The sequence below is a fragment of the Aplidium turbinatum genome, chromosome 5, assembly GCF_918807975.1.
Source record: "Aplidium turbinatum chromosome 5, kaAplTurb1.1, whole genome shotgun sequence".
Lineage (NCBI taxonomy): Eukaryota > Metazoa > Chordata > Ascidiacea > Aplousobranchia > Polyclinidae > Aplidium > Aplidium turbinatum.
In genome coordinates, this window is record NC_137476.1 from 35,217,969 (window position 1) to 35,243,984 (window position 26,016).

The 26,016-nt window shown below is 37.3% G+C and overlaps 2 protein-coding genes across 3 annotated transcripts in view; both read right to left on the reverse strand.

The window, feature by feature from the left end:
- LOC145770320 (uncharacterized) overlaps positions 1-23,523 on the reverse strand; it is a 47,239-nt gene extending 23,716 nt beyond the window's left edge. For both annotated transcript variants that reach the window (XM_082581921.1, XM_082581922.1), the window contains exons 1-26: positions 23,417-23,523; positions 23,044-23,185; positions 22,675-22,847; positions 22,267-22,401; positions 21,323-21,481; positions 20,365-20,568; positions 20,064-20,102; positions 19,831-19,898; positions 19,313-19,418; positions 18,726-18,863; positions 18,286-18,466; positions 17,639-17,766; positions 17,301-17,422; positions 14,920-15,042; positions 14,166-14,307; positions 11,907-12,020; positions 10,913-11,030; positions 7,656-7,789; positions 6,024-6,103; positions 5,461-5,577; positions 4,996-5,158; positions 3,647-3,759; positions 3,144-3,277; positions 1,736-1,776; positions 1,150-1,329; positions 281-399 (exon numbers count right to left, since the gene is read on the reverse strand). In XM_082581921.1, the coding sequence (XP_082438047.1) occupies positions 281-399; positions 1,150-1,329; positions 1,736-1,776; positions 3,144-3,277; positions 3,647-3,759; positions 4,996-5,158; positions 5,461-5,577; positions 6,024-6,103; positions 7,656-7,789; positions 10,913-11,030; positions 11,907-12,020; positions 14,166-14,307; positions 14,920-15,042; positions 17,301-17,422; positions 17,639-17,766; positions 18,286-18,466; positions 18,726-18,863; positions 19,313-19,418; positions 19,831-19,898; positions 20,064-20,102; positions 20,365-20,568; positions 21,323-21,481; positions 22,267-22,401; positions 22,675-22,847; positions 23,044-23,185; positions 23,417-23,498 (3,255 nt within the window). In that variant the 5' untranslated portion in view covers positions 23,499-23,523. The remainder of the gene's footprint in view (positions 1-280; positions 400-1,149; positions 1,330-1,735; positions 1,777-3,143; positions 3,278-3,646; positions 3,760-4,995; positions 5,159-5,460; positions 5,578-6,023; positions 6,104-7,655; positions 7,790-10,912; positions 11,031-11,906; positions 12,021-14,165; positions 14,308-14,919; positions 15,043-17,300; positions 17,423-17,638; positions 17,767-18,285; positions 18,467-18,725; positions 18,864-19,312; positions 19,419-19,830; positions 19,899-20,063; positions 20,103-20,364; positions 20,569-21,322; positions 21,482-22,266; positions 22,402-22,674; positions 22,848-23,043; positions 23,186-23,416) is intronic.
- A 433-nt stretch (positions 23,524-23,956) lies between these two features.
- LOC145771216 (type-2 ice-structuring protein-like) lies at positions 23,957-25,745 on the reverse strand. Its single transcript, XM_082582950.1, has 5 exons — positions 25,735-25,745; positions 25,136-25,275; positions 24,718-24,820; positions 24,212-24,320; positions 23,957-24,031 (listed from the first exon to the last, which is right to left on the reverse strand). Exons 1-5 carry the CDS (start codon positions 25,743-25,745, stop codon positions 23,957-23,959), a joined length of 438 nt encoding a protein of 145 aa, XP_082439076.1.
- Between the last annotated feature and the right edge of the window lie 271 nt (positions 25,746-26,016).

Sequence of the window (26,016 nt, forward strand, 5' to 3'; positions counted from 1 at the left end):
ACGATAGTGCATTAGGAATTTTTGCAAATTATTGAATTTTTATTATTTATCTATTTAATTTTAGAAATTTTAGAATATTCGACAGCCTAAACTCTAAACAAAAATTGGATATTTTTGGTGTTGTTACATTTATTGTGAGGCAGTTGTTTCAGTTTATATTACTTATAGAAATTTCTTGTAAACACTGATTCAGTTTTCCCGGATATCATAAGACGTTGAGCAATTATGAATATGGAAACATGTAACTTTAGTCAGTGAGCCTTCTGTTGTTGATACTCACTCCGGATTTTGGTTCATCAACAAACCACTTTGTAATGGTCACTGGACTTCCATCCGACCACTGGTAATAGTTTTCTATCTCAATGTCGTTAAATCCAATCCATACATCACCTCCCTGGTCTGCATTCAATGCAATTCACGTAATTTAGTCTCTAAGCAAAGGTCAATTTGTTTCATGACGACGCAAAGATTAGATGCATGTGAGCAAACATTATCGGTTCGACACCGCTCAAGAGCGTGTGGCTGTGCTTTTGGCAAGACGCACTTAAAGGCATGACTGAAGGTGGACTCGAAGATTGGCTTCCTTTTTTTTCTGTCCACGACCTGAACTTTTACCTAATGACATTAGTCTAGATACGACAAAAAAGTAATGATCTTTTCATTAGTTGCCTACTGTTTTTTACAAAACAATAAAGCAATTTACAAAACAATAAAGATGTTCAGATAACATAGATTAATTGTGAAAATTTTCATTCTTGAACTGAGAAAGCCTATTTCGAAGTTTAATTTCGGCAGTTCTGCAAACTCACAAAAGCGTTGATTCACGACACAGGCCCAGTTGCAGAGACTACCTCAGTGAAGGTTTTGTTTGTTGTTGAAGTGTTGTTATATGTGGATTATCCCATGTACAGTACAAGGTAGACTACGATTAATCGGTAAGCTTCCCATGAACTGGGTTGTTCAAGTGCACACCTCAACAGTTGAACCAACGCTCCTTGATCTTGCAATCTGCTTGGTCTCAAAAACAAGTGTCGACTGAGCCATGTATCAACAAGAACATACAAAAACAAGGCAGACCTACCCTACACCTGTTGGCGTATTGTTCAAATTATTTAGTTTATATAGTGCTGGCAAATCAATCTTTCTTACCTGCTTGATAAATAATAGTCTCAACAAAATTATTTTCTCCACTTGAAGTAATAGACACAAGATCTCCACCTCTGCTAAGGCAATCGGATCTTGCACTTTGCCAGGTTTTAAGCACTCCTTTCATGGAGAGGTAGTAACAGTGGCCTTGCCAAGCGAACCAATCATCATCGCAACGTAAAGCTGAGAAAGATTAAACATTTGATCAACCTAGAAAACTTCTGTTTGCTAAAGTTTCAGCAAAAATTTTAGTTTATTTTTATTTTTAACCATCATAATAAAAATATTACAAGAAAAACGTAGAACCATTATTTTGAGTACTTTGACAGACTGACAGAAAAAGTTATAGGCTATAAGAATTTGCAAAGCCTTGTACAGTGTGAAAATCTTTAGTTTGGAATAAAGCGCAATAAAGGCAATAGCCTAGTAGGCTACATTAGTACAAGTCTTCAAGCAAAACTTTGAGATAGAAGCGATTTGATTTAAATATTTCACTATCGGATGAGTTGAGACTGGATAAAATTGCAGGGGTAATTGAAAGAGAGTGTATTTAAGCTATTTAATAAAAGAAAAACGTCTATTTTCTTACTGTCTCCACTGAAGACGAATGATGAGGAGTATACTCCGTAGCTGAAGAAAAACAAAAAAAACAACTGATCAAATCTGCAAGTTTGTACAACATAAGCACGCACCTAATATCTAATATAAATCTCCCGAAGTATAAATAACATAATATAAAGTAAATCAAATACAGTTACTATTCATTAAAAACCTTAACAACCTGTTTCACCCTTTTTGAGATCATCAGAAGGTTCTTATTCAAATAGAAAAAGTAATAATTAATTTAATAGATGTAATAATATTTGACCAAGAGTAAAAATTGATACGTGATATTAATTTCATTTGCAGAAAAACCTTCTGAATAAGAGTGAGTGAATAAATAATAAGAGTGAAACAACCTGTTAAGGTTTTTAGTGAATAGTAAGTGAATTTAATGTGATTCCTTCTGCTTGGATTTTTTGCTTAGCATTGAGCACTTTCATTATTATAGTTTCTATTGTTTAAAAAGTTTACATATATAGTCGATTTAAAGCAGGGGTGTCCAATCTTCGGTCTGCCGGCAAACTGCGGCTCGCGGGCCAGCTTTTTGGCCCACGGCAAATTTTGAAATATGGACCACACAAGAAACTTGACCTCAACTCTGTTGCACTTTTCAGTTTTAACACAAGATAGAGCCAGCAATGAAAACATTGCTTCGTAACTGTGACCTGAATAAAATTAGGCAAAAAAAACTTTTTCCGCAAGTTACCAGAAAAGGTAGCACCCAAAACACGAAAATTAGCAAGTAAATGCAGAAAAATTTTGAACACGGTTGGAAAATGATTATTTTTTCAAAGAAAGGTTCCCTCGCCAAACACGTGAAAAACACAAATAACGTTAACTACAAAGCCTATTTTTAGTAGGAGAGTGGTCCATTTGAACAAAGTAATAATCTGATTAAGTGAGGGAAACTGCACAGCAAAATCAAGTTAGATTCAAGACCAGTCAAAAATGGTCCGATTAAGGGAGTAGTCCGATTAAGTGTGGAAACGTTAAGCCAGTTAAGCCAAATTTTAAAGACAAAAATGATTAAAAAATGTAATGCAGCCCGCCAAGACTCACGAATAGCAAAACGCGCGCCATGGCGAAAAAACTTTGGGCACCAAATAAATAAATGAAATAAACCAAAAAACAGATCTCATTCTTAAACAAGTTTCTTTTGATTATGATAGTAAGGTATACGCTTTGGTAGTTTATCAATGGTGGGCGTTTGTTGTAGGCTATCATCTATGTACAAAAGTTTATTCAATATGAAGAACGGTGGATAGCTAGCAGGACTTGCCTAGCAGCAACTGGACTGTTCACAGGTTTAGCTTATGTGTTTGTTACTTGTTTTTTTGGGCAATTAGCCTAATGCAGCCAATAACAGCTGGAAAAGTATTAATATCATGTCTTACTCTTCTGATGTTATTCCGTTGCGATACGTTCCCTCGTATGTGCTCTGCCCTTCTGTAACTTTGACAGTGACGCTGCCCCCATGGCTGTTCAGCACTTTCCCGGCGTGTATCGCTGCTGGGCATACGGAAGACGACTGCGTAAAAGCGAAAAGTGTGAGTGAAAGTAGTTGTACGTGTGTTTATGTGGTCACAAAAGAACTTAAAAATGAAGTATTTTGACAACATCAAGTAAATTATGTAACAGAACAACATTTATAAATGGATAACAAATACGGAAAAAAAGGAGTTTATGAGGGAGATGACAGCTGATCAACCATTATTAATCAGTCGTCAAAGCAGATGAAGTATAATCAAAATGGTTTAGGGGTAATGCTCGAAACATTTCGGTTGAAAGAAAACTGTTAAAACTTCTTATACAACATACTAACTTGCTTTTAGCACGACAAAATCTACATCTATCCACAGGGTTTTCATAAACAATTATTCAAATGTTAATTACTTACCAGTGTGTAGGTGTCAGTACCATAAACAATGTCATAAGTTTGATCTTCTGTACATCCCGCTGGACAATCCACAGTAAAGGAAGGACTATTGGTACCCCAAACTGTACCTGGGTCTGAAAAAATAAAGTAATGCAACAATAACAACGTTTGAAAGCATAGTTAAATATATTTTTAAATTGAAAATATTTTTTTACATGTTTATCAGGGTATTAGTATTTTATTTTATACCATACCGTACACTGTTTAATAGAAAATATTTTAGTTTCACCAATAATTTAACTTCTGTTGTAGTGAAAACAAAAAAAAATAGATGCTAGTGTTGTTGCTCAGAAAAAGAAAAACAATGTATGCTCTCGATCTTCGGGGTAAACAATTTTTTAAAGCATTGGCCAAATAGAAACATGCAATGTATACTGTTGGGCTGCACTGCACATAACAATGATTTTATGCATTGTATTGCATTGCGCACTGCGCAGAGTGCATTGCGCAAAGCTCACTGCTTGCAGTTTGAGTACTTTGACAAGGTTGGCGGTAGTACCATTTTTTGGAGCTTGGGTTCCACAAATGGGAAAACGTCACACAGAGGTATATATTTCCGTGGTCATGCGCAGTGTAGCTACTGCACTGAGGAGGCTAGAATGCCGAAACAGTGTGCACTGTTTGCAGTTAAGCAATGATTTATATTTTTAAATTTTACTAGAGCATTTCTGCAAGTACGTACAGATAGAAAATATAATGAAAATATCCTACACATGTAAATGTTGAAATAGGAGTTAGTGTTAGTTAGTTAGTAGCCTAGTATTATATTTTTTCGCCTTCTTTGCTGTTTTTCCCAGATGACACAATAGGTTTTAACATCATCAGATGTTGAAAAACAAAGACAATTTGATTTTGAAGATTTTGGTTAGACTGTTAATTATTCAATAACAGTCTGATTGAGCGTTTTTCAACTTATTTTTTCTTATTTGCTACTGCTTCCCAAAGGCAACAAAAAGCTTTTATATCATTAAGAGACAGCAGAAAGTAAACACATCTCAGAAAATTTCAGTCAAACACTTGCAGTAGTGGTAATCAAAATCTGCAAAATGTGACAAATCAGGCCATGGTTAGTAACATAGAAGCTAGTTTATGTTGATAGTTTGAAACAGGACATTTAAAGCAACATTTCAACTTTATAAATACACAAATAAACTTACTTGCAGGAAAGTAGCTGAAAACGGAGCGAAGACGTTATGAAAAGGAAAAAAGACCATAGCCTATTGGCCATACGTTTCCACCCCTACTCTAAACCCAGCTTTGTTATATGAGCGGTAGTTAGATAAATTCAACTATTATCCATCTCTACTTACCACTACAACTAATTCTTTCATTAACATAGCATCCATGCAGCTCAAACTGCATCAGTATAGTGCCTGACCACTCTTGAGGGAGAATGCGAACATACTTTGTGGATATGGGCTCCCTTAAGATGTCGGTGTATTCGGTGTCTTCATTGGTTATTCCAGTAAAAAGCTGCATTCACAAATTCAATTGAGTTAGTATAGTTTAGTCTCCAGTCTAAAAACTTAGATTTTTTTACATTCAACGTCTCCAGACGTCATATAAGACAGTCAGATCTTTTGTCTCATTTGATGATTTGGGGATGTGATGTCTTTCCAAAATAAAGCTCAATGATCGAAGGTCAGTGGTTCAAATCCGTACAAGTGCGCTAAAATATTAGGATGAAGCTTCAGCAGATGCTTTCTCAGTTCAAGATCAACATTTTTCAATCAATGGCTTAAAACAATTCGATTTTGAGAACAACATTTTCTTACGTAGTTATTTCCACTTTGATCTTGATAAGTTTTGAAACCGTTCCCGTCATCGCTGAAGGAAAGGAAGTATGACGTGACGAATGACGACGACGTTTTGTACAATGTCACTCCAGCAACCTTGAAAACAGAAAACACGTGATTTGCTTCGATTGTTTGAAACAGTATCAAGCAGGAGCTTGCCCAATATATGCTTTTTTCATCCGGCTTCATACCACGGTACTTTAAAGTTCAAACCAAGCAAGGATGACAAGAATGACAATTTTTGTGCCTATAAAAATGTCGAACGTTTTTGCCAATGCACAACCTCGTACTGATGGTAGATCTGATGTTGTTCTGTTAGACATCTTTTCTGATGCCAAAAGGACCTTTTTCACTGTGTAGCCATGTCATTTATCCAGTGATCACTAGCATTTTGAATCGTAAACAATGAGCAAATCAATTCATTTTTCCTTCATTATATGCAATTTAACCTTTCTTACCTCCGCTGATAGAAGCTAAGCGTCTTAGATCTAAATTCATGATCAATGTGCTATTTTCATAGTCATCTTATTTGTTTTACTAACCTTGAAGAATGTGTCAAACGTGATCTGGACATACTGGCTTGTAGTGGTAGAGCTGGGCGACCAACCAGATGGAGTATAACCTGAGTAAGTTGGTGAGTTGGTTAGTAACATAAATTTGAAGACAAATCTTTTTACAATTCAATATACTAAAAGCAGAAGACGTTTTGGTCAATCAGAAAGACAAAAATGTAGCATTTTGAAGGCGAAAGTATTTTGGCATTTTCTTGGCGAAAGCATTTTGAAAGCGAAGGAGTTTCCACGGAGCAAACATTTTAAGAGAAAACGGACAATGCAAAAAATGGAGCCAAAAAGAAGAAATATTTTTGTAGCCCAAACGGGCCTGGAAATTTTTTGACAAATTTTATCTTGTTTTTGTAGCTTTATGTATATTTTTCCGTTTAATGATGTTTTTTGTTCAAAACGTGAACTTTGCATTTGACTAAATTAACGCGGCATTTGGCCACGAGAGTGAGGGAGCACTTGGATTTGACTAATTTGAACAAGCAAAGTGCCATTAAAGATCACATATTCGATTGTCAAACATGTTCAAATAACAAACCATCCTTGGAGTCCTTTAGAATTATGCGTAAATGTTTCACCGAATTCGACACTAAAATCCACGAGGCTTTGCTAATAAAATCATACAATCCTCGCCTCAATACACAGTTGTTTGCCTCAGGTGCTTCTTATCTACTCAACGTCTTTTCTTGATACGTCATATGTTGCGTCTTTGCCTAGTGTAATTTAAACGCCACGTGATGTGCCTTCTTCTGTGTTCTGCCGTTTCATTTTGCATTTCGTTTTTCAATTCAGTGTTTAGATCAGTTATTCATTTTCATTGTAGATATGATAAGCAGTTATTTTTTGTTACTTGATAAGGGCTAACGTGTGTATGGCCGAAAACGTTTGTAGCTTATAGTTTATGTTCAATTTTAATCCATTATGTTAAATGCTGTGTGGTTGCTTGGTTGTATATGTCTGTGGCTGAAGAAAGTAACCTCTTTACCAAAATTGTATTTGACTAAATTCATCACAAACCAAATTTCTATACAAGCTTAAGTTGCAACATTTGCTTTAAAATTGACTGCAAGTTTCACATTGTTTCTTTTCACAACAACACAAGGGTTTAAACAACTTTTTTGTTGACAAATATTTGCACAGTGAGATGCAATCTTTCTATAAAATTCCAAATATCAGTTTATGATCTTCCTACATTTTCTCATAGTATACAAATCTCAGTTTACTTTTATCAAAACGGAAATGAATTTGTTTAATTGCTAACTAGTTTAATGGCAGAAAAATAAATCATAAGTGTATATTCCGATTGCAGGAAAGATGTTTTGAGATGTATCAAACTGGATAATAACTGGATAAATATATCAAAATACCAGATGGATAGTTTGAATAGAAAAGTGTATAATTGGATTAAAACTCTCTAAGGATTCCGATTTTTTTCGTAAAGACGTTTCAATAACTGGATAAATATATAAAACTACCAGATGGATAAACCCAAACAAACAACTTGAAAGAAATTTAATGTCACATTCACAGCTTGAATAGAAAAGTGTATGATTGGATAAAAACTCTCCATGGATTCTGCATTTTTCCGCAAACACGTGTAAATATACTAACTTGGGCAGACGGGGACGTAACAATACTCCCATTCTACTTTGGGGTCCGTGGTGAAACACCAGGGGGAATTCCGACCGTTGGGGTTACGACAGTAGTTGCTTCGTAAATCGGCGCTTGGGTATTTTTCTGGCGAGCTGAAAAGAATAACATTAGTATGACGCAATACATGAGTTGATCATAGGATGAATAATTTCAATCTTCCTGAAACCATGAGATCCGGATCTTATAAGATCACACTTAACTGAAGTGATGCTTAAGACTTCCATTTGTATCTTTGGTTCGTTTTTTTTTTTTATATTCGGACTGAGAAAGCCTCTGATTGGGTATTTCTGGCAGTTTTGCATATTAGTAGGCCTAAAGCTGTGAACCACTGACGCAGGCGCGGTCATCTAGATTGAGAAAGTGAAGTTTCTGGTTGTTAAAATGTTATTGTCGGCAAATTATTATATTTCCGCTAGTTGCCACTGAACGAAGAGCGTCAGGGATACTCAGGATTGTTTGTTTGTTTGTTTGTTTATCTTTATCCTGCATTGCGGGAAAGCGGACGAGCGCTATGCATCGGTGTACGCCTTCCGACATACACCTGACCCACGCTGCAGCCGACGGCAATGTCAGTTTCCGGTTGTCTACTCTACTTATGACTTAAATTTGGTACTACCCATTACTCGAAATCGATCACTAGGTAGAGGCAATTATCGTTAAGTTTCTTGCCCAGAGAAACAACAGCAAGTGCGGGTGGCTGGAGTCGAACATGCAGGCTCTCGACTGCGAGCCCAACGCGCTAACCACTCGGCCACGGCTGCCGACATTGAATTTCGATAATGTGTTTATCACATGAGAGCAATGTGTTCTATTCTTTTAAGTAGACAAAGTTATTAGTAAACCTGGACTCGCTAAGTCTAACTATAGCTTGCAATAATCTATTGAAATCAATGCAAGTCATGATATTTTTAGCACCCGTATATAAATATGTTCTGTTTGTTAAACTGGCTGCACCATGTTAGGCAGGGGCGGATCCAGGTATTCACGTTAGGGGGGGCGATGTCATTGACATTCAGACAAGTGATCAGCCAGGCACAAACAACGACAGGGGTCTCCCCTAGAAAATTTAGATCGAATGTGATGCGTTGAAAGCATTTCGAACACAAAGTATGAGAAATTGAAATTCTATCACTTAAAAAATCTTCAACAATGCTGTTGTTTAACAAAGGGAGGGATGAAGAGCTGATATGCCTTTGCCATGTCAAGTTGAAGCCTGAGCAACCTAGCCGCATTTATAGTTGAGACTGAAGGTTGCACTCTTGATCAGTAGCGTAGCCAGGAATTTTGAAAGGGGGGAGGGTTTGACGACCTAGCGGCGGGGGGTCTGGGGGTCCTCCCCCAGAAAATTTTGAAAAATTACATTGAATTTGGTGCATTCTGAGAGCACTTTCAACAAAAATGTGGGTATGAATATTCCTGTAAAATGGTGTTGTCCGGTGGCATAGCGAAAGGATAAGATCATATTTTCTTCGGCATTTTTCAGAAATAAAGCTATAAGTCTCTATGTTTTCTTGTTGCTAATTCCTGGCTGAGATGTTTGAATGTTTGGTGTTGGAAAAACTCGCTCTTTTAATGCAGTTTGTATAAAATTAGGCAATTTTTTTTAGACTGAAAGCATCATTCTCATTATCGTGACGTCACACGCGTGCCAAAGGGGGGGTTGTAACCCCCACCCCCCCCCCTCCTTGGCACGCCACTGCTCTTGATTGTTTTACGGCAATTTAAAAATTGACCTCGGAAAGATAATAACAGGTAATTCTGTTTTCCCAATATTGATACAAACATTGAAGTTATTATTTTGAGGTTTTATTCCTCTGACAAGTTTTGAATTGTTATAAAGAGCAATGAGGAAAGGTTATGCATACACTCAACATAATGAGTAACAAAAGTGGGGGCCAGGTCAAAACACTGGGTCATGCTCCACCCCGTAGAATCGCCACTATAGGCTAGGTATCGATTGTAAATTTTTATTTTGGACCAGCAAAACACTACAATTTGTACAATAGAATGGCAGTTAAACATAATTAAATGACGACCAAAAGATATAGTCCTCCTTAAAACGTGTCATGCACGGTCGCTGCACCAGACAAAAAAAAAACTAACAATAACAGAAACAACTATTTCTGTGGACTTCACAAATAAAACGAAAATAAAAAGCTACTTTGCCGGTACGGGTAATACTAACAGGTGTCGTACCTTTGACTACAACACTAAGTCAAGTCTACGGTTTCTACAGTGGCTAATCGACTTATCACGGAGTCTGTGTCAATTAAAATGTCCCGATGCTGGTATAGTAAGGCCAATCCATTCAGTCTTTCCTCGCCGATGTTGTTCCTCAGCCAGGTTTTCAACGACCGAAGAGATGAAAAGCTTCTTTCGGCTGATGCTACGCTGACTGGCAAGGTTAATAGTATTTTTAGAAGAGAGTCTACGATTGTGTACACATTTTCATCACACAATTGTAAAGCTTCTTCCGCAGTCATCGGTAAGACTGCAGCAGTCGCCGGAACAGTTTTGTTTTCCCACTTCTCCTTCCATAGTTGGATCTCTAAACCTAGAGCAGATTCCACACTATATATATGAGGTAACAAGCCGTTGTAGGCATTGCAAATGACTTTTGTCAATGCTATCGGGTCGGTAGGCCTACTTAAGCAATTTCGTGGTAGCAATGATGTTAGGTGTCAAGATGCTGAAGTCTCATTGAAAAAAATTGAGCTTTGCTGTTTCTAGATGCAATTTCAAGGTAGAATTTCAATGGTTTTAGTTCCACGTCTGACCGTCAAAGTTGCCAATAACTTGCTCTGTCAACCAACTTATCTAGGCTAAGGGATTTATCGCTATGCTCTACAGTGCCGGCAAAAAGTTTAGAAACTTTTAAAATTTTAGTAATTTCGTTCGGTAATTAGACTCTGCGACGAAATAATAGCCTTACACTATGTTATTATTGTAGCCTACCCTAGCCTAACCTAATCTTTGAACATGGCGAAAGACTTATTCAGCATTGCTTTCGATATGTTGTTTTCCAAATCGTATACATATAAATGAAGAATAAAGCTACTTTCTTGGGTTTTAGGGGGGGCGATCGCCCCAATCGCCCCCCTCTGGATCCGCCCCTGATGTTAGGCTACATAAAGTTTTTCATATTGACCAGATCACTATCATTAGGCTAGTAAGTGTAGCTATCGTCGTGACTACTAGGTACAATTAAAACGTACAAATCATGAGCATGTGGAGTTTGGGAGGACCACTCCTGGCAAATTAGTCCAGTCGTTGTCTTGGCAATCCATCCTCTGAAGTCCGTTCCTTTATCACTAGAACCAGACAAGCACTCGCCTGAAATTAATGCAACAAGAATTATTATCAATCCATTCCTGTGAATAAGTGAATAAACACGTAGGCTGCATAGCGGAGTGGTGAAAGCCCTAGTTCGGCACTTGAAAGGGCGCCGGTTCGACACCGCTCAAGAGCATGCGGCTGTGTCTTTGGCAGGACACTTTAAAGGCATGCCTGAAGGCCAACGTAAAGATTGACTGCCTTCCCGTCCACTTATTTCTAAATCTTTAACACGGAGCGTTAGCTTGGATACGACAAATTGATAAACAATTAAACTTTTTGGACAAAATCGTTAAGATTAAGCCACGGTGGTTCATCTGACTTTTAATTAAACTGATTCAGGTCTCGTTGCTTCAATAACGTACTTCGAAGACAATTCTCCGTTCAGTTCATGGACCTTAGTCAATATTTAAAGTAATTTACAGGCAAAATAATTTTAACTAGAAGTGAAAACTTTTGTTAATCTTGGAGACCCGCCTGAGTCATTGTTTCGACATTCTACACGTATGAGTAACTACCAAGAGTAGGCTTCTACAGAGCTCGATAAATATTCTTGCAACCAATCAATTTAGAAAACTCTGAATATTGAAAAGTTGGGTCTTCTGCAACAAATTGCTCAAATCGAATACATCCCGCTTCTTTGAAAAGGGTTGTTTCTTTAAACAACACGTAGATAAGATCAGCCAGGCTCAGAATTAGTTAGTTATTAGTAATTAGTTTACTTTATTGATAAAAACTTTTGTCACCGTACGGGATGCTTTTTCATTATACACTATACAGTATTATTTAAATAACACGAATTTAAACAAAATGCAAGCGGTACAGTGCTGTAAAATAGTAACTATGTGATGTCTACAAGTGAAAGGTGTTCGTTACTTTTATCCACCGGAGCTCTGGCCTGTTTAGCTTCCATTCCATTTTTGTTAGTTGAAGATGAGATCATCGAGTCGGGAATCAAGCCGGAGTTCATGCCAAGTTTATTTAAACAATCTGTGAAGTGCAAAAAGTAACTGAAATCAACGTGGATCATAATTCTTTCGAAATAAAAGTTTTAAAAACAAATTGGAAACATCTTGATTGTGGAAGTAAGTAATTGGTTGGGGATACAAAGCATCAAAGAACCGAATTCATTTAAAGAAACATCACAATTGAAGTTTTCCGATTGGTAAAGTGTTGTTGCCGGGGAATTATTCCATTCACTAGGTGCCGCTGAATGGAGAGCAGTCCTGAAATGCGTTGCTCAAGCGCACACCCCGAGAGTCGAACCAGCGCCGCGTGATCCCCTGAGCTAACGGGACGAACATCACAATTGTAACAATCTAAGTTCTTGTGTAAGTGTATTTAGTTGATTGACCCCACAAAAATACTGACTTCTATGCGGTGATGTGGCTAGAAAGAAAATGTTGTGGGTTAAAAGCAATTGTTGGAAGAAAAATCATTCAACATGAATTACAATGAAATTAAAACGTTGTAGCCTAATAGTATTAAAACATATGTTTTGTGGGGACAAGAAGAATTTTGGAGGGGTGATTGCTTCCAAGCCTCTCTTTAGCTACGTCTGTGCTTCTATGCGGTGCAATGATTATGGCATTTGGCTTACAAACTAAATCAATACCATATCAAGTAGGCTTACTATGGGGTGATTAGTTTCGTTTTCAAGATAGCCTTTCCTTAGCAGCTATATGTCAGTGTTCTTTCTTTTTGGTAACAGCTATCTATTAACTAGACAGATAGCTGGGCCATAATTTTGTCAACAGCCTGATCAACATCATTTTCTACTTGGTGCTTGCATGAATGAGCTCATTCATCGGCGTCATGCAGTTTAAACGCTTCAACTGTTTGTTGAATTAACAACAACATTAGCAACTACTGTAGCAGCAAGTTCGCTAAATCTGTTACATTCGTTGCAGCGTTGCAGTGTGATTTGACTCTGAATATGAGGTCATTTCAAACAAAATATATGGAAGGATATATGGACAAGATATATGGAAGCAAATGAGGTATTCAATCAGCTAGTTAAAATGTCAGGTCTCTGTGCTTTGACGTAAACCTTAACTTTATAAGAAATTGTTGTGTTGGTGCTAAGGCAGAGGCGGATTTAGGGCAAAATTTTAGGGGGCGCCAAAGAAGTATGGAACAACCTCGGCAGCAGTGGCCGAGTGGTTAGCGCGTTGGGCTCGCAGTCGAGAGCCTGCATGTTCGACTCCAGCCACCCGTAGCCTACTTGCCTACTCTGGGCAAGAAACTTTACAATAATTGCCTCTACCCAGGAATCGATTTCGAGTAATGGGTAGTGCCAAATTTAAGTCATAAGTAAAGTAGACAACCGGAAACAGACATTGCCTTCGGCTGCAGCGTGGGTCAGGTGTACGTCGAAAGGCGTACACCGATGCATAGCGCTCAAGTCCGCTTTCCTGCAATGCAGGATAAAGATAAACAAACAAACAAACCTCGCCGCAAATGGCTTGGGAAAATTTTATGCATTTTTATCAATAAAATTGCCTATCTAAGTCAGGTAGGCTACCAGTCATTCCCACATCACAAGTGACAATCAGTTGTAAAGTTGAGGCAATGCCATAATGCCGCTCGTGGCAATTAAAAGCAATAACGAACGTGAAATGATAATTTAGGTATTTTCCACTAAAACTTTAGGCTATGCAACAGTGATTGCTCCAAGTGAATGAAAAGGTGTAGCCTAACTACCAAAATCGATTTCATTAAATCACCAACCTAGAGTGCCTGAAGCGAAGTGTTTGGCAGTTGTCAACCTCAATTTTTCAAAGTACAAAATGTTCTTTCATAATTTTTGAATTGAGGAACCTATTATTTTAAATCAGGTGATGGAAGGTCATTGTTACGCACACAATAAAAGGTTATTAGCGGTTAGTAGGTCTACTTGCCGAGACTAAACATCACGCATTGTTTTACGTTAGTAAAATGGAAATTTACAAATTAAAGTATAGCATAAAAAGGAAATTTGCATGCAAACACAAAAAAATAAATTTGAATTTTAGGGGGCGCCGCGGCGCCCCGGCGCCATAGGTAAATCCGCCCCTGTGCTAAGGTACTTAGTATAGGCATTAGGCAAGCTTGTTGAAATAAGTTTTTGAGCTTAACATTGATTGCATCACTCACATGTTTTGCAGCCGATATATTCAAGCCTCATACACGGTGCGTCATACCACGTAACTGGATGACATCTGACGTGGCGTGCTATGATTGGCCGAGGAAAAAGGTTGGTCACTTGTGTGTTTTGATCTGAATTGCCGCTGAATATCTAACAAATTTCAAGTCATTTGTTTATTTCCATATTACCATAGCACAGATAAATTTGTGCTTTCTACTCGCTTTTAAACTTTCTAAAATATGAATTATACTGTATACTTAAGGACCCCAGTGTATCCCGCAAATCATTGTTACGTTTGTAGTTAGACTCCGGAATTGGCTTCTTTGTTTTTTCATTTACTCAAATTAAATGCTAGAGTGCAGCTAAAATGACATGTGTGTGTGTTTTTGTGTGTGTGTGTATGTGTGTGTGTGTGCGTGCGCGCGCGTGTGTGTATGTATATGTGTGTGTATGTGTATGTATGCGTGTATATGTGTGTGTGCGTATGTATATGTGTGTGTGTGTGTGTGTATGTGTGTGTGTATTTGTGTGTGTGTATTTGTGTGCGTGTGTGTGTGTGTGTTTAAACCATGATAAAAATTGCATCAAAAGATGTTATTGCTTACACAAACAATTTTCTTTCACAGTTCAAGTCAAGCCCAATTTATTGTGCCGTCGCACATGGCAGCTAGTACTTTGGTACTTTAGCCAGTACACGCTAAAGACCAAAAAAAGAAATTACGTATTATCCCTACAAAAATCCTTAATGCTCTTGATACTTACAATCGGCTGCCCATCTGCGTCGGATATGAACTCCCACTTTCCTACGCTAGCATCTTGGCTATACGAGACTTTATACGAAGTGACCCATTGTCTTTCTTGGTATTGAATGATTCCATTTCTACCCTGGTCAAGGAAAAGAAAAGATTTGTATACAGTATTAACTGCACTTAGTTTGTTATCGCTGTACCGTACAAATCTCACTGATTTTCCGGTTTAGAAGTCTTGATGATTAGATGTGAGCAATATTTTGTCTAGTTATATCAAAAAGCTAACAAATTAAACATTAAAAATTGCTTTCGGGAAGCTACAAGCGACAGGATCCTGAATCAATGTAACCTAGAATCTTCCAAAAAATTTAATGTTTATACAGTGGTGTCCGGTCATTTGGTCGACAGACATTTGGTCGACAAGACATTTGGTCGACACTCGACAGGACATTTGGTCGACAGGACGTTAGGTCGACAGAACGATTCATTTTAGGGTTAAGGTTAGAGTTAGAGTTAGGGTTAGCGTTAGGGTTAGGTTAGGTCAGTGGTTCTCAAACTTTTTTAGCTTGTGGCACATTAGAAAAATATAAAACGCTCGCGGCACACTTACAAAAAAAGAAAAGTTGCTTTAAAAAAATTATTTTCACGTGTCAATGCGATGGATGTGCGTGTTTATACCAATGTAAGCTCTGACTGAAACGAGGTTGCATTGTTGACAAACATATAACCGAATTTCATCGTCAATTTCAAGCAGTCTCTCTCGTTTACAGCTTTTAATTTCAGTCAAAACAGAAAAGCCATGTTCACATGGCCATGAAGATGCAAATGGCAACATAATTTTGATTGCTTTTGCGCGGATCATGAAATAGAATTTGGAAGCAGACAGCCAAAACGTATTCAAGTTTTTTGTGGAAACAGCTTTCGAAAAAATGGGTCGTTTCGTAAATCAATGAGCTATTCTTATTCTGCAGAAAGATTGCTTGATTCATTGTTTCCAAATGGTGGGAAGTAATGTTAGCAATAGCTAACATAGCAGCCCAATAGTGACGTGGCAATTACCCTGCTGTATCGGCAATGCCATAGTTGGTTTCATCGTCACATGTGCTTATTTATCATCTATTGAAGGAGTTAAAACGCTTTTAAGTCGCATGCTTGTCTGAATGGCTTATTTTAAATATTTATACAGTTCTTTTCCAAAATTTCAAAAAGATTCGCGGCACACTTGAGAATCTGTGGCGGCACACAGTTTGAGAATCACTGGGTTAGGTTAAGGTTAGTTAACTAGCCCTAACCCTAAAATAAATCGTTCTGTCGACCTAACGTCCTGTCGACCAAATGTTCTGTCGACCAACCGTCTTGTCGACCAAATGACTGTCGACCAAATGTATGTCGACCAAATGACCGGGTACCTATACAGTAGACTGTATGTGCAGTTTGTGGGCCTTTTAGTTTTTATAATTCAGTTATTTTTGGCACGTTTTATTTTTTCAATAATTGTTAAGGTTATTTAGTTTAGTGCTTGTTTGGAAATAACCTAAACTTTTTAGCCTAAAATTTAAACAACAACAGTTCCGTACAAGCTGAAATAAAATGTAACAGTATGCTCTGTTACGCCAGTTGTTGATTGGTATAACGCTCGAATAGATGTCGGTCCAACACCCATAGAGAGCTTATCAATCTAATAGGCAAGACACTTAAAGGCACATCACAATGGGAACAGCTGACTTGGTTATTGTGTTTCGCTGCTTTAGCTTCGTGTTGCGTTGCACTTGTAATTGCAGTGTATCGTATGTCGTCACAAAGGACGCTAATTGTTTATTAAAGGGGTACTAAAGGAAAAACTTGACTTTGCGATTTTCCACGTTCTTTGTGTTTAACATGCTACCATAAAACGATTTTTAATAAAATTTTGCCCCATTGCGGTCTGACCACCATTGTGCGCGTGCTTTTGTCAGAGCTTTCAAAATGAGATTGGGTCTGAGCAACGAAGCGTGCGACTGTACAGTCTACGTAACAAAAGACTAGCAATCAACAGATCACGCAATAATTGTTACTGCGGGCGATTTGACTGTAGGCTATGTATGTATGTACATCAAAACAACGCATTTCAACATCAAAACAGCAGACAGTTTGCTCAAAACATCAGATGTGGTAACATGGCTTTTGTTATTGCTGTCTTTTATTACGTATTCTCGAGCAGTGTTTGCACGTTTTGGTCATTTTGAAAAAAATGAAAATAAATGAAACACTGGACTTTGGGCCTTGCCAGCGTCATTGAAAACAATTTTTTTTGGGTAATTGTTTTTGAAATGTATTCTTGAATGTTCAGTTTACTCATTTTAATGCTTAATTCCGGTTTGAAATTTTCATTTAGTATGCCTTTAACTTTCTTACTTGAGTGATAATTCCTTTTACTTCAGAGAAGTCGGCTAAATCCACTTGCAACCACTTGTCCGGGTCATCAAAAAACGGCCCCCACGCCCCATGGCCAGCACCGAAAGATATTTCATTTTCAGCTGAGTTGAAGGAAAGTTGATATATAAGATGACAAATAAAGTAATTCCTAAAAAATTATCTGGAATTTTTAAGCAAACGATACCTTATTCAGCTCCACCTCGTACAGTGAAATAAATCTTGTTTTCGTTGTGTATATTGTAAGAAATCATCATTGATTTATTATGGTTATAATTGTTATTAATAATCATTAATAATTTAAAAACTAAAAAACGTACTATCAATAATGATGACGTCAGAAGGAGTATTGAGACGGCCACGATCTGCAGTAAACCACTGGTCGCGTTCCGTTGATGCACTCATCGCTGAATCCGGCAAGGATCCGCCGTACTCTGCTCCCAGATGTCTGAAAGTGCAAACTCTATTGTAAGCATTGTTGCTATTGACGACCCACTTGAGAAATTTTTTTGAATATCACAAGGGACTTATTAAAGTAATATAAATAACATTTTGTGTTGTCATATCGATTTCTTTCTCTTCTAACTACCAATAGACCTCGACAGTACATTACATGTCACCAGTTTGCAGTTTCGTGCTGGGTTCTCGTGTTATTGCGGTTTAGTTATTTCGTCTAAACTTTGTTCTGTTGAACACATTACAAAAATTATATCTAACATTATATATTATTATCAAACACCTCTTACTGTATGTTATATTTTTTATTTAACACATTATAAAAAGTGATAAAAACTACATTCTTTTGACATAACAAAGTGTCGGTAATCCGATCATCGTGGTTATTATGTAAATCTAAGTTACAGGTAACCTTACATACTGTAACTTTTGTATTTACATCATTTGTTAACATTTTAGCACAAGTGATACAAACTCATAGTTTAATTGATTTAAATTTCATAGATCTTACGCAAAACAACAAGCTTGGTTGCTTTGGCAATTCTCGTCTTCGGGAATTGTCCCAATAATGCTGTCAACGTTTCCAACTTTTTCACAAAGAGATGGAAAATATTTGAAGCAATCCATGTCATTCCAATAGCCACTCCTAAACATTTCCATGCAATCCTCCGTTTCAGCGTTGTTTGGCTCTCCTGGGGATAAGAAATGATGTTAATAGAACTTTTGCCTACACATGTGTTGGTGGATTGTCAAAATTTGGGATATCGGTACAGCCATTGATATCCCATTATTTGTCTTGGCATTTCCAACAAAAATTTGAAAGTGATCAAAGTGATTGTCGCAATCTTAATTGGCTCGAATTTTACTGAATTTAAAAACAACAATTTTTTAAGTTTTCTTGAGAGGTTTCTGCTAAATAAATTTTACAATACAAGTTCAACCCAATTTTACCATCATTCCAGTTAATGTAATTGAATGGACTTCCATCTGACCATTCCCAACCATTATCCAACAATTCGATATTGTAAGCGTTCAGATCGCTTCCACCAAGCCAAAAATCAGTGTTGGTAGGAATTTCACTGATCAAACCTGATAGGAAATTATATATGAGCTTCAAAAGTAATCCGCCCTAAAACAGAGCCAAACACTTCCCAAAAAGGATAAATACAAAATTTTCTTCCACTTGCACGCCTGTGACACAACGCGGCCGCTCTAAAAACAACGATAGCAAGCCAGTTCATCGAGTTTGAAACTTCCGTTTGTGATGTTGTTCCTGATTCTATTTATTAAGATACCACTGAATGGAAGACATTACTTGAAGTGCGTTTTTACTTAGCAATTATGAAACTTCACAAATCGAAAACTAAATCATATCAGTCTCATCTTTCCATTCCCTTGTTTACTTAGTTAAATTTGTTGCTGAAGAAAGACCTACGTTTGATTTTTTTTCGGTAATTTGATTAATACTATTATTATTATTTTGTAGTTGTATTGCTTTTACTATTGTTATTATGATTATTATTAGTATCAGCACTGACTCTGCAAATGTGCATTTTCTTCTGGAGAATTAGGAGCGGCAAGATCTCCTCCTCCCATCTGGCAAGCGTATCTTGCATCCACCCAACTGCGAGGGTCAAGATTAATCTAATGAAGAAAACAAAGACCACTATGAACTTATCCTTGATTGCGGTGTTTTAATTGATATACGTATTTTGGATACTACGTGTGGAAAGTATTGAAACCAACATCAGTGCTTGAAATACTGTAGCCTACTGTAAGCAACGTCAGCCATTGTTATAGGCTACTGACCTATTTCATGGTTTACGACTGTGGAACAGTTTTATCCATTCATTACTTAATCCAAGGACATAACTAATCTATCAGAATTCATACTTTGCAACAAACAAGAACCTGATATCTTCTTTTATGAAGTCTTTGAATAAACTTTTTGTGATTATTTTAGTCTGTGGCGATGCAGTAAATACAATTCTTTATATTTTTGTTACGGTAGCGAATGTAATGATTGTGAAACTCAATATTTTTAAATCTTGATTACCTTGTAACAACGATCACTTGATGGATCAGAAATCCAATTGTCACCTCCACACTTGTCAAAGTCAGGCACTGAATGTAACAAACAATATTGTGAAAAACTTGGTAAATGAAACACAAAAGAAAGTGCCACCCGAAGTAAGACTTTAAAGACATGCAGTGATCGCCAGCCAAAGAATGTAGTTTTATTTACATCTTCTTAAAATTGCCAGACGTCTAAAAGCGTAGTAAACTCACCATACGTTGGTGGAGCTATTGTGCCAGTGTCTGTTGGAACTGTAAAATTCGTAAACAATGTTATGTGCAGAGCTTTTAACAGAAGTTAAAAACAAGTTTTTCAGGGCTAAAACAACAAAACAAAACAACACACCAGAGTTATCTTACAGTAGGTTGTTTCAGATATAGCAAAAGAAACAACTGTCCATGTTATTTTTTCGAAAAAATGATGAACAATTGCATAATACGCTTACAAGATAAAACGTTGTCCCTTGCAATATAAAACTCATGTCAAATAGTCTGCCCATAAAAGAACACTTACTTTCGGCCTTCTTGCATATGAAGGGCCTCAGAGTGGAACAGGAGCTGTCGTACCATTCCCCTGAATAAGCAGCATACCCACAGTTCCCTACTCCCGTTGGTCCTTGAGGATTCCAATTTTCAAACTGATAAGGCTGATTGTCAATCCAGGATTTGCTCTGGCCTTGTATTTGCAATCCAATCCAACTGTCCCCTTGTAAGTGACCTGGCAAGAATTGAAACTTGTTACAGAAAATTTTCCGGACCATAAATGCGATTTTTTTGTATGTCACCATTTGTAGCACAACAATGCATTACCAATGCTGTTGGTAACACAGAAAATCATGAAATCTGATGTTTTACGTCAAGTTGTTGACGTAAGCATAAATGAAAGGTGACCAATCGTAAGTAGAAATTTAACAACATTTTTGGTACTTATGCTTAGTAAGCTATTGTTGCAAAGGTAGATGACTTGCAATAAATGTTCAACCGTCCATATTTGGTTAGCGATTGAATTAGCATCTGTAGGATCGCTATATTTTTATTACGCTATAAAGGCTTTATTTACACGTCACAAAAACAGTATTTACAGTAAGTCTGAGCAGTGTGCACCACCAGTACGACAACGCAATGACAGACCAATGTAAACAAATGTTGGGCATATTTTTCTTTTTCAACTGTAAGTTCTGGTTCAACTCTCGGCGTCTGCGCTTGAAAATCGTATTCCAAGGACAGCTCTCCATTCAGTAGCACCTTGTGGATCAAAGAATTCGACACTTCAGCAAAAATCGGAAACTTCATTCTGTCGATCTCGGTGACTGGTTCTACGTCAATGGTTCAAAGCCTCTACAAGTATGCGAAACTGTCAGGATTAAGCTTGTAAAGAAGCTCTCCCAGTCCCGAAGACAGATTCAATCAATCAATCGATACCACAAATCACGTTATTTAAAAATACCATTGTTCACAGATCATTTACTTACCAACAATGAAGGACATTTCATCGGACTTTAGGACACTGGTTAGATGACCACCCTGTTGGGTGCAGTACGATTCTGCGGCTGATTGGCTGTTTTCAGCTTCTCCAAAGAAATAGCAGCTGTTTTCAAAATGGCGCCAACCTGAGTCACAGCGGCCTTCAACTGGAAAGCAAGGTTTAATCTTAGAAATAAAAGCCAATGAAATATTAAAGTTTTGAGTTTTTACCCCCATTTATGGGTTTATAGGAGTGTTTTAAATCAACGTTTATTACGTATCAATTAAACTCAAGTTGGCTGCTAAGGGATCACCTTGTTTGCAAAGAAGACTTGCAGAAGATTTTGAGGATAAATTTTTGTAATCATATCCTTTTTAAGATTTTACGGTTATATTTTGCTCCATGAAATCACAAGTTATTAGCAATATGTATTGTAAGGTGTCTGTCATACGTAAGTTGATAAACACCAAGAAACAACAAGATTAGACAACAGCAGTTCAATTCCAGGCATGTGCAATGGAAAACCTCACAACTTTCCATTCAACGGCAGTCAGTGAGTGGAATTGTGTGCTAACAACAGCAATACGTTAACAACAACGGTTGACGTCACACCGTTGACGTCATACCTCATCAACCTTGCTAACCGCTCAGTGGTTCAAAGCTTCTATAAGAATAAGAATCTGCTAAGAATAAGCTTTAAAGATACATTCTAAGTCTTTGAAGGAAGCTGCCTACCACCAATCAAAATAGGAATAGCAATAACTTCTAATAAATCATACCATGACATATGGTATGATGTTTTGTCATATGCATTTATCAAACTTATTAACTAAGTATTTAATACCCATAGGATAAAACTAAGTATTTATCATAATATATAAACTTCCTATTTCTCTACTGTCGCAATGCACTACTTTTTAAAATTCTTGAAAGAAAACACATTGTCTTTACCTGTTACAACTGGCACTGATGACAATGACTGGCCTTCGGGAATTTCACAAACGTAAGCTCTTTCCGTGAAGCAGGTCGCAGTCTCCCAGTTGTAGTTTGATTTTCCAGTGTATATTACCAAACAGTCATCTCTCCCTGAACAAAAAATAATAATGTTCGTATGATATTGTACCGTACCATATTATTTTTGTGCATAGACTTTAGCTAACAAAACAAAATTAGTATCACTTTAAAAACCTATGCAGCCTGCTTTTATTCACGCAAGGGTGGTATAAGGCAGAGCCTCTCGACCCCTGAAGTGGCGAAGAAGGTTCACATTATTATTCATACAAAACTAAATGCAACAGTCTACATTGGATTATCTTGAGAATGTAAAGTCTACTACTATTTAACTTTCTAGTCACTAACCTGTTACAAAGTCAGGCATGTGTGAGCTCCAGAAATACGTTTGAATTTGGGATTGATCCCACCACAGCACAGAGTCATCATGGCCAATATCGGAAGCCCCCAAGTATATCAATGGGTGTCCATTGAGAGTATACCCTTGCAATACACCGCCAACGAAGGTCTCTTCAGCTTGACTTTAAATAGTTAGTGAAAATATTTTTTGTAGTCTACTTTGATAACAGCAAATAATGCGCTTTTATCTGTTTCTTTTAATTTGATTAAAATTTGAATATTTGACAGATTTAGTTTATAGTTCTGTCTTTGCATCTTAGATTTTCCAGAACAACTTGGCATTGTTTAAGTTTGTGGCATCAACCACGTCACAAATACCTTTCGATCTTGAGCATTCCTGCTCCTCGGCTGGAACATATCTTGTTGGCGTTGGTCCATGTTTCCACCCTGCTTGGGTTGACGACGAATTCATAACATTTTCCACTATCGCTAGAGTACAACCAGCCAGGCGGGCAATCAGCTGAACAAAAAAGTCGCTGAAGCCTTAAAGGCATGATTTTGTAAGGTATCAGTGGTACAATGCATCAAAATGCTGGTGAGGTAAGGACTCCTTTCAAGGAAAAACGTTGATCGTACATATTAGCTTTCACTCGCGGTATTGCTTATGAATGAGTGTGAACATTTCAATTCAACTCTCCTCTTTATAAAAAATACAATATGGCTACTAAACCATTTACAGACATCTATTTACCTTTGTATCCTCTCTCGCAAACAAATCGGAGCTCGCTCGAACACCTCTCTGTACTCCATGCGTACCCCAAAGCTTGATCCATTTCAGCGCAGGTGCTGCCTTGGTACGGTAAACTAGAAAAAACAATATCACAACATGCCAAAGTATGGTTTATTTACATATAATATATACTGTAGTATAACATATAATATATCATAAAATATTTCTAAAAATATATCTTGGTTTTAGAACTTACGTAGTTCCTGGTTGTCCACCCGCCCAATTGTTGTATGACGTAATAGTTGAGTCGACCCATTGTAGAGTTCCTGGAGTCGCCTACAACAGTATAATAAATAGTGACGTCAGTACTGACGTCACGAATATAATTCGTGTTACACTTTGGAAGACCATTACGATTTGGAATATTATTTTTTAGCTTATAAAAACTTACCAGTAGACATTGCGTATGGATAAAGGCAGCTAAACTGACATTGACTAATGTATGATAAATACATATTATTATGTACTGAATTTTATTAGGTAAACAGAAATACATAACCGTTAGATACCGCCAGAGGGGACGTTTTCAAAACGAGACTGTTTCACAGGATTACCGAGACCAGGGGGACTAAATTTCTGCAGAAGACACATTTGTCTAAAATAAAAACTTTTAAATTGTATTGTTGCTTGAAAGAAATCAAATCATGATAGCCACCAAGTTTCTCCGTACAAAAACTCTTAATAAACCGATTGCTACATTCCTCTCAAGGATTTACATGCAACTCAATAATAAAACGCTCTTTGACGTCATCATACCGTATCAGAAAGACCAATCCAGAAGTTTGACCCTTCTGATCCAATCAAGGACTGGATGTTCGATTGCTCTGTGGACGAACCGACTGAAGCAAGATTTGCCCCTTGAAGTCTAAACACGTCATAGTTTCGTCATTGTGGTAAAAGACAATTAAGCTTACGTGACGTCATAATGACTTCATACTTATGAAGTATTGTGAGTAAAACATGACTGAAAGCTATAGAGTTGAGTCGGGTTATAACTTCAAGAAGTGTACTTGGCAGATATTTTATGAAAAGGAACCAGATAAATTCGATCTTGATATGTTGAACTTCAACAAAAAGATTTGAGGTTTTTAAAAGTTGCCCAGCACATTGACAAAGAAAAGGTGAGAATGGGTCGGGAGATGCGAAAACAAAATTTCTTTTCTTTTCTTGAACATTATGCCACATCGGTTTGTGTCTTGTTGCACGTACGAATTACTGAAGTTATGAGAATTGTAAAAACAGTATTTAGTAAGGCTACTCACTGGCACTGGTCCTGTGCTTCCAGCCACTGGTAGGCTCCACCCGACACGTAGTAACAGCGGCCACCGATGTCCTTGTAGTCACTTGGACAGGAACTGAATGTACCTACCCACAAGATCATAGTTGCAAGTTTATGAAAAGACCATGTGCATAGCATAACATTTTCAAAAGGTCACTTTTCACTGCTCGTAAAATTACGCCATTTTAATTACATTTGTATAAAATAAACTTTTATTAAACGCATATATCAAGCTTGGTCCTACACCGCATTGAAGTTCTTCACAAAACACATTGGAATATAATTGGGTTTTGTCAAACAATATTACGCTTAGAGCCTTAGAGTCTTTATAATTTATAATAGGACCGTGTTATGGCTATCCCCTAAACTTGCCAAAAGATGAAAATACCTAACCGGTTTACCTGGGTCTCGTTTGCAGACGTAATTATTTAACCCTTCACAGGTCCTATCATTCCACTGCTGGTCGTTGACAACTCTCTCGATCCAGATTTCCACACAGTTTTCCAAGTAGGCGTTGTTGGGTTCTAAAGGTTTCCAATTGCTGTCCAAAAGAAAGTCGTGATGATACGTTTCCAGAGTTTTTTGTTATTTTGAGGTGGTCAAAATCACATCTATCATAAAATCTCATTGCTGTATTAAAACTAAAATCCAATTTCTATGTAGTTTATCGTTTAAAAATACTTTGAAAAGATCACCATTACACCACCATGACGTCACAATTGCTATGACGGCGGCCTGGTTTAGTAAAACAAGCCACGTTTTGACCACTGCTGGATTGACACCAGCTGAGGACACGAGCACGTTGGAAGGACATGGCGAGGCTACAAAACAACAACATTCTTGTTTTGTTGTTTAAATAATTATACAAATTTCGACTATCTTGTGTAAGCCAAGACGCAGTAAAGGCGAGTCAAAAAGTACTTTTATTACCTCACAGAGGGATCGTACGGTGATCCATCACTCCAAACAAAACTGTTTTCTGTTTCGATATCGTTCAGACCGATCCACCATCTTGGATCGTCCCACCTTTTTAGATTCCGTTTTACGACCCAGTCCTGAAAAAACGAGGTTTTAACATTTTCTCGCAAGAAATTTAACGCATTTTTTCCCTTTTGGCAATTGATTATTGGTCAACCCCGTGGCCGTATTCGCAAAGAGTTGATCCATTGATTGTAGATTTAAAAAAAAGAATCTCTATATCCACACAAATACTTACTTAAAACTTGCAATATTTAATAATTACTAGATTTATAACAATATTTGGTTCTTCTTCTTCGTTTGA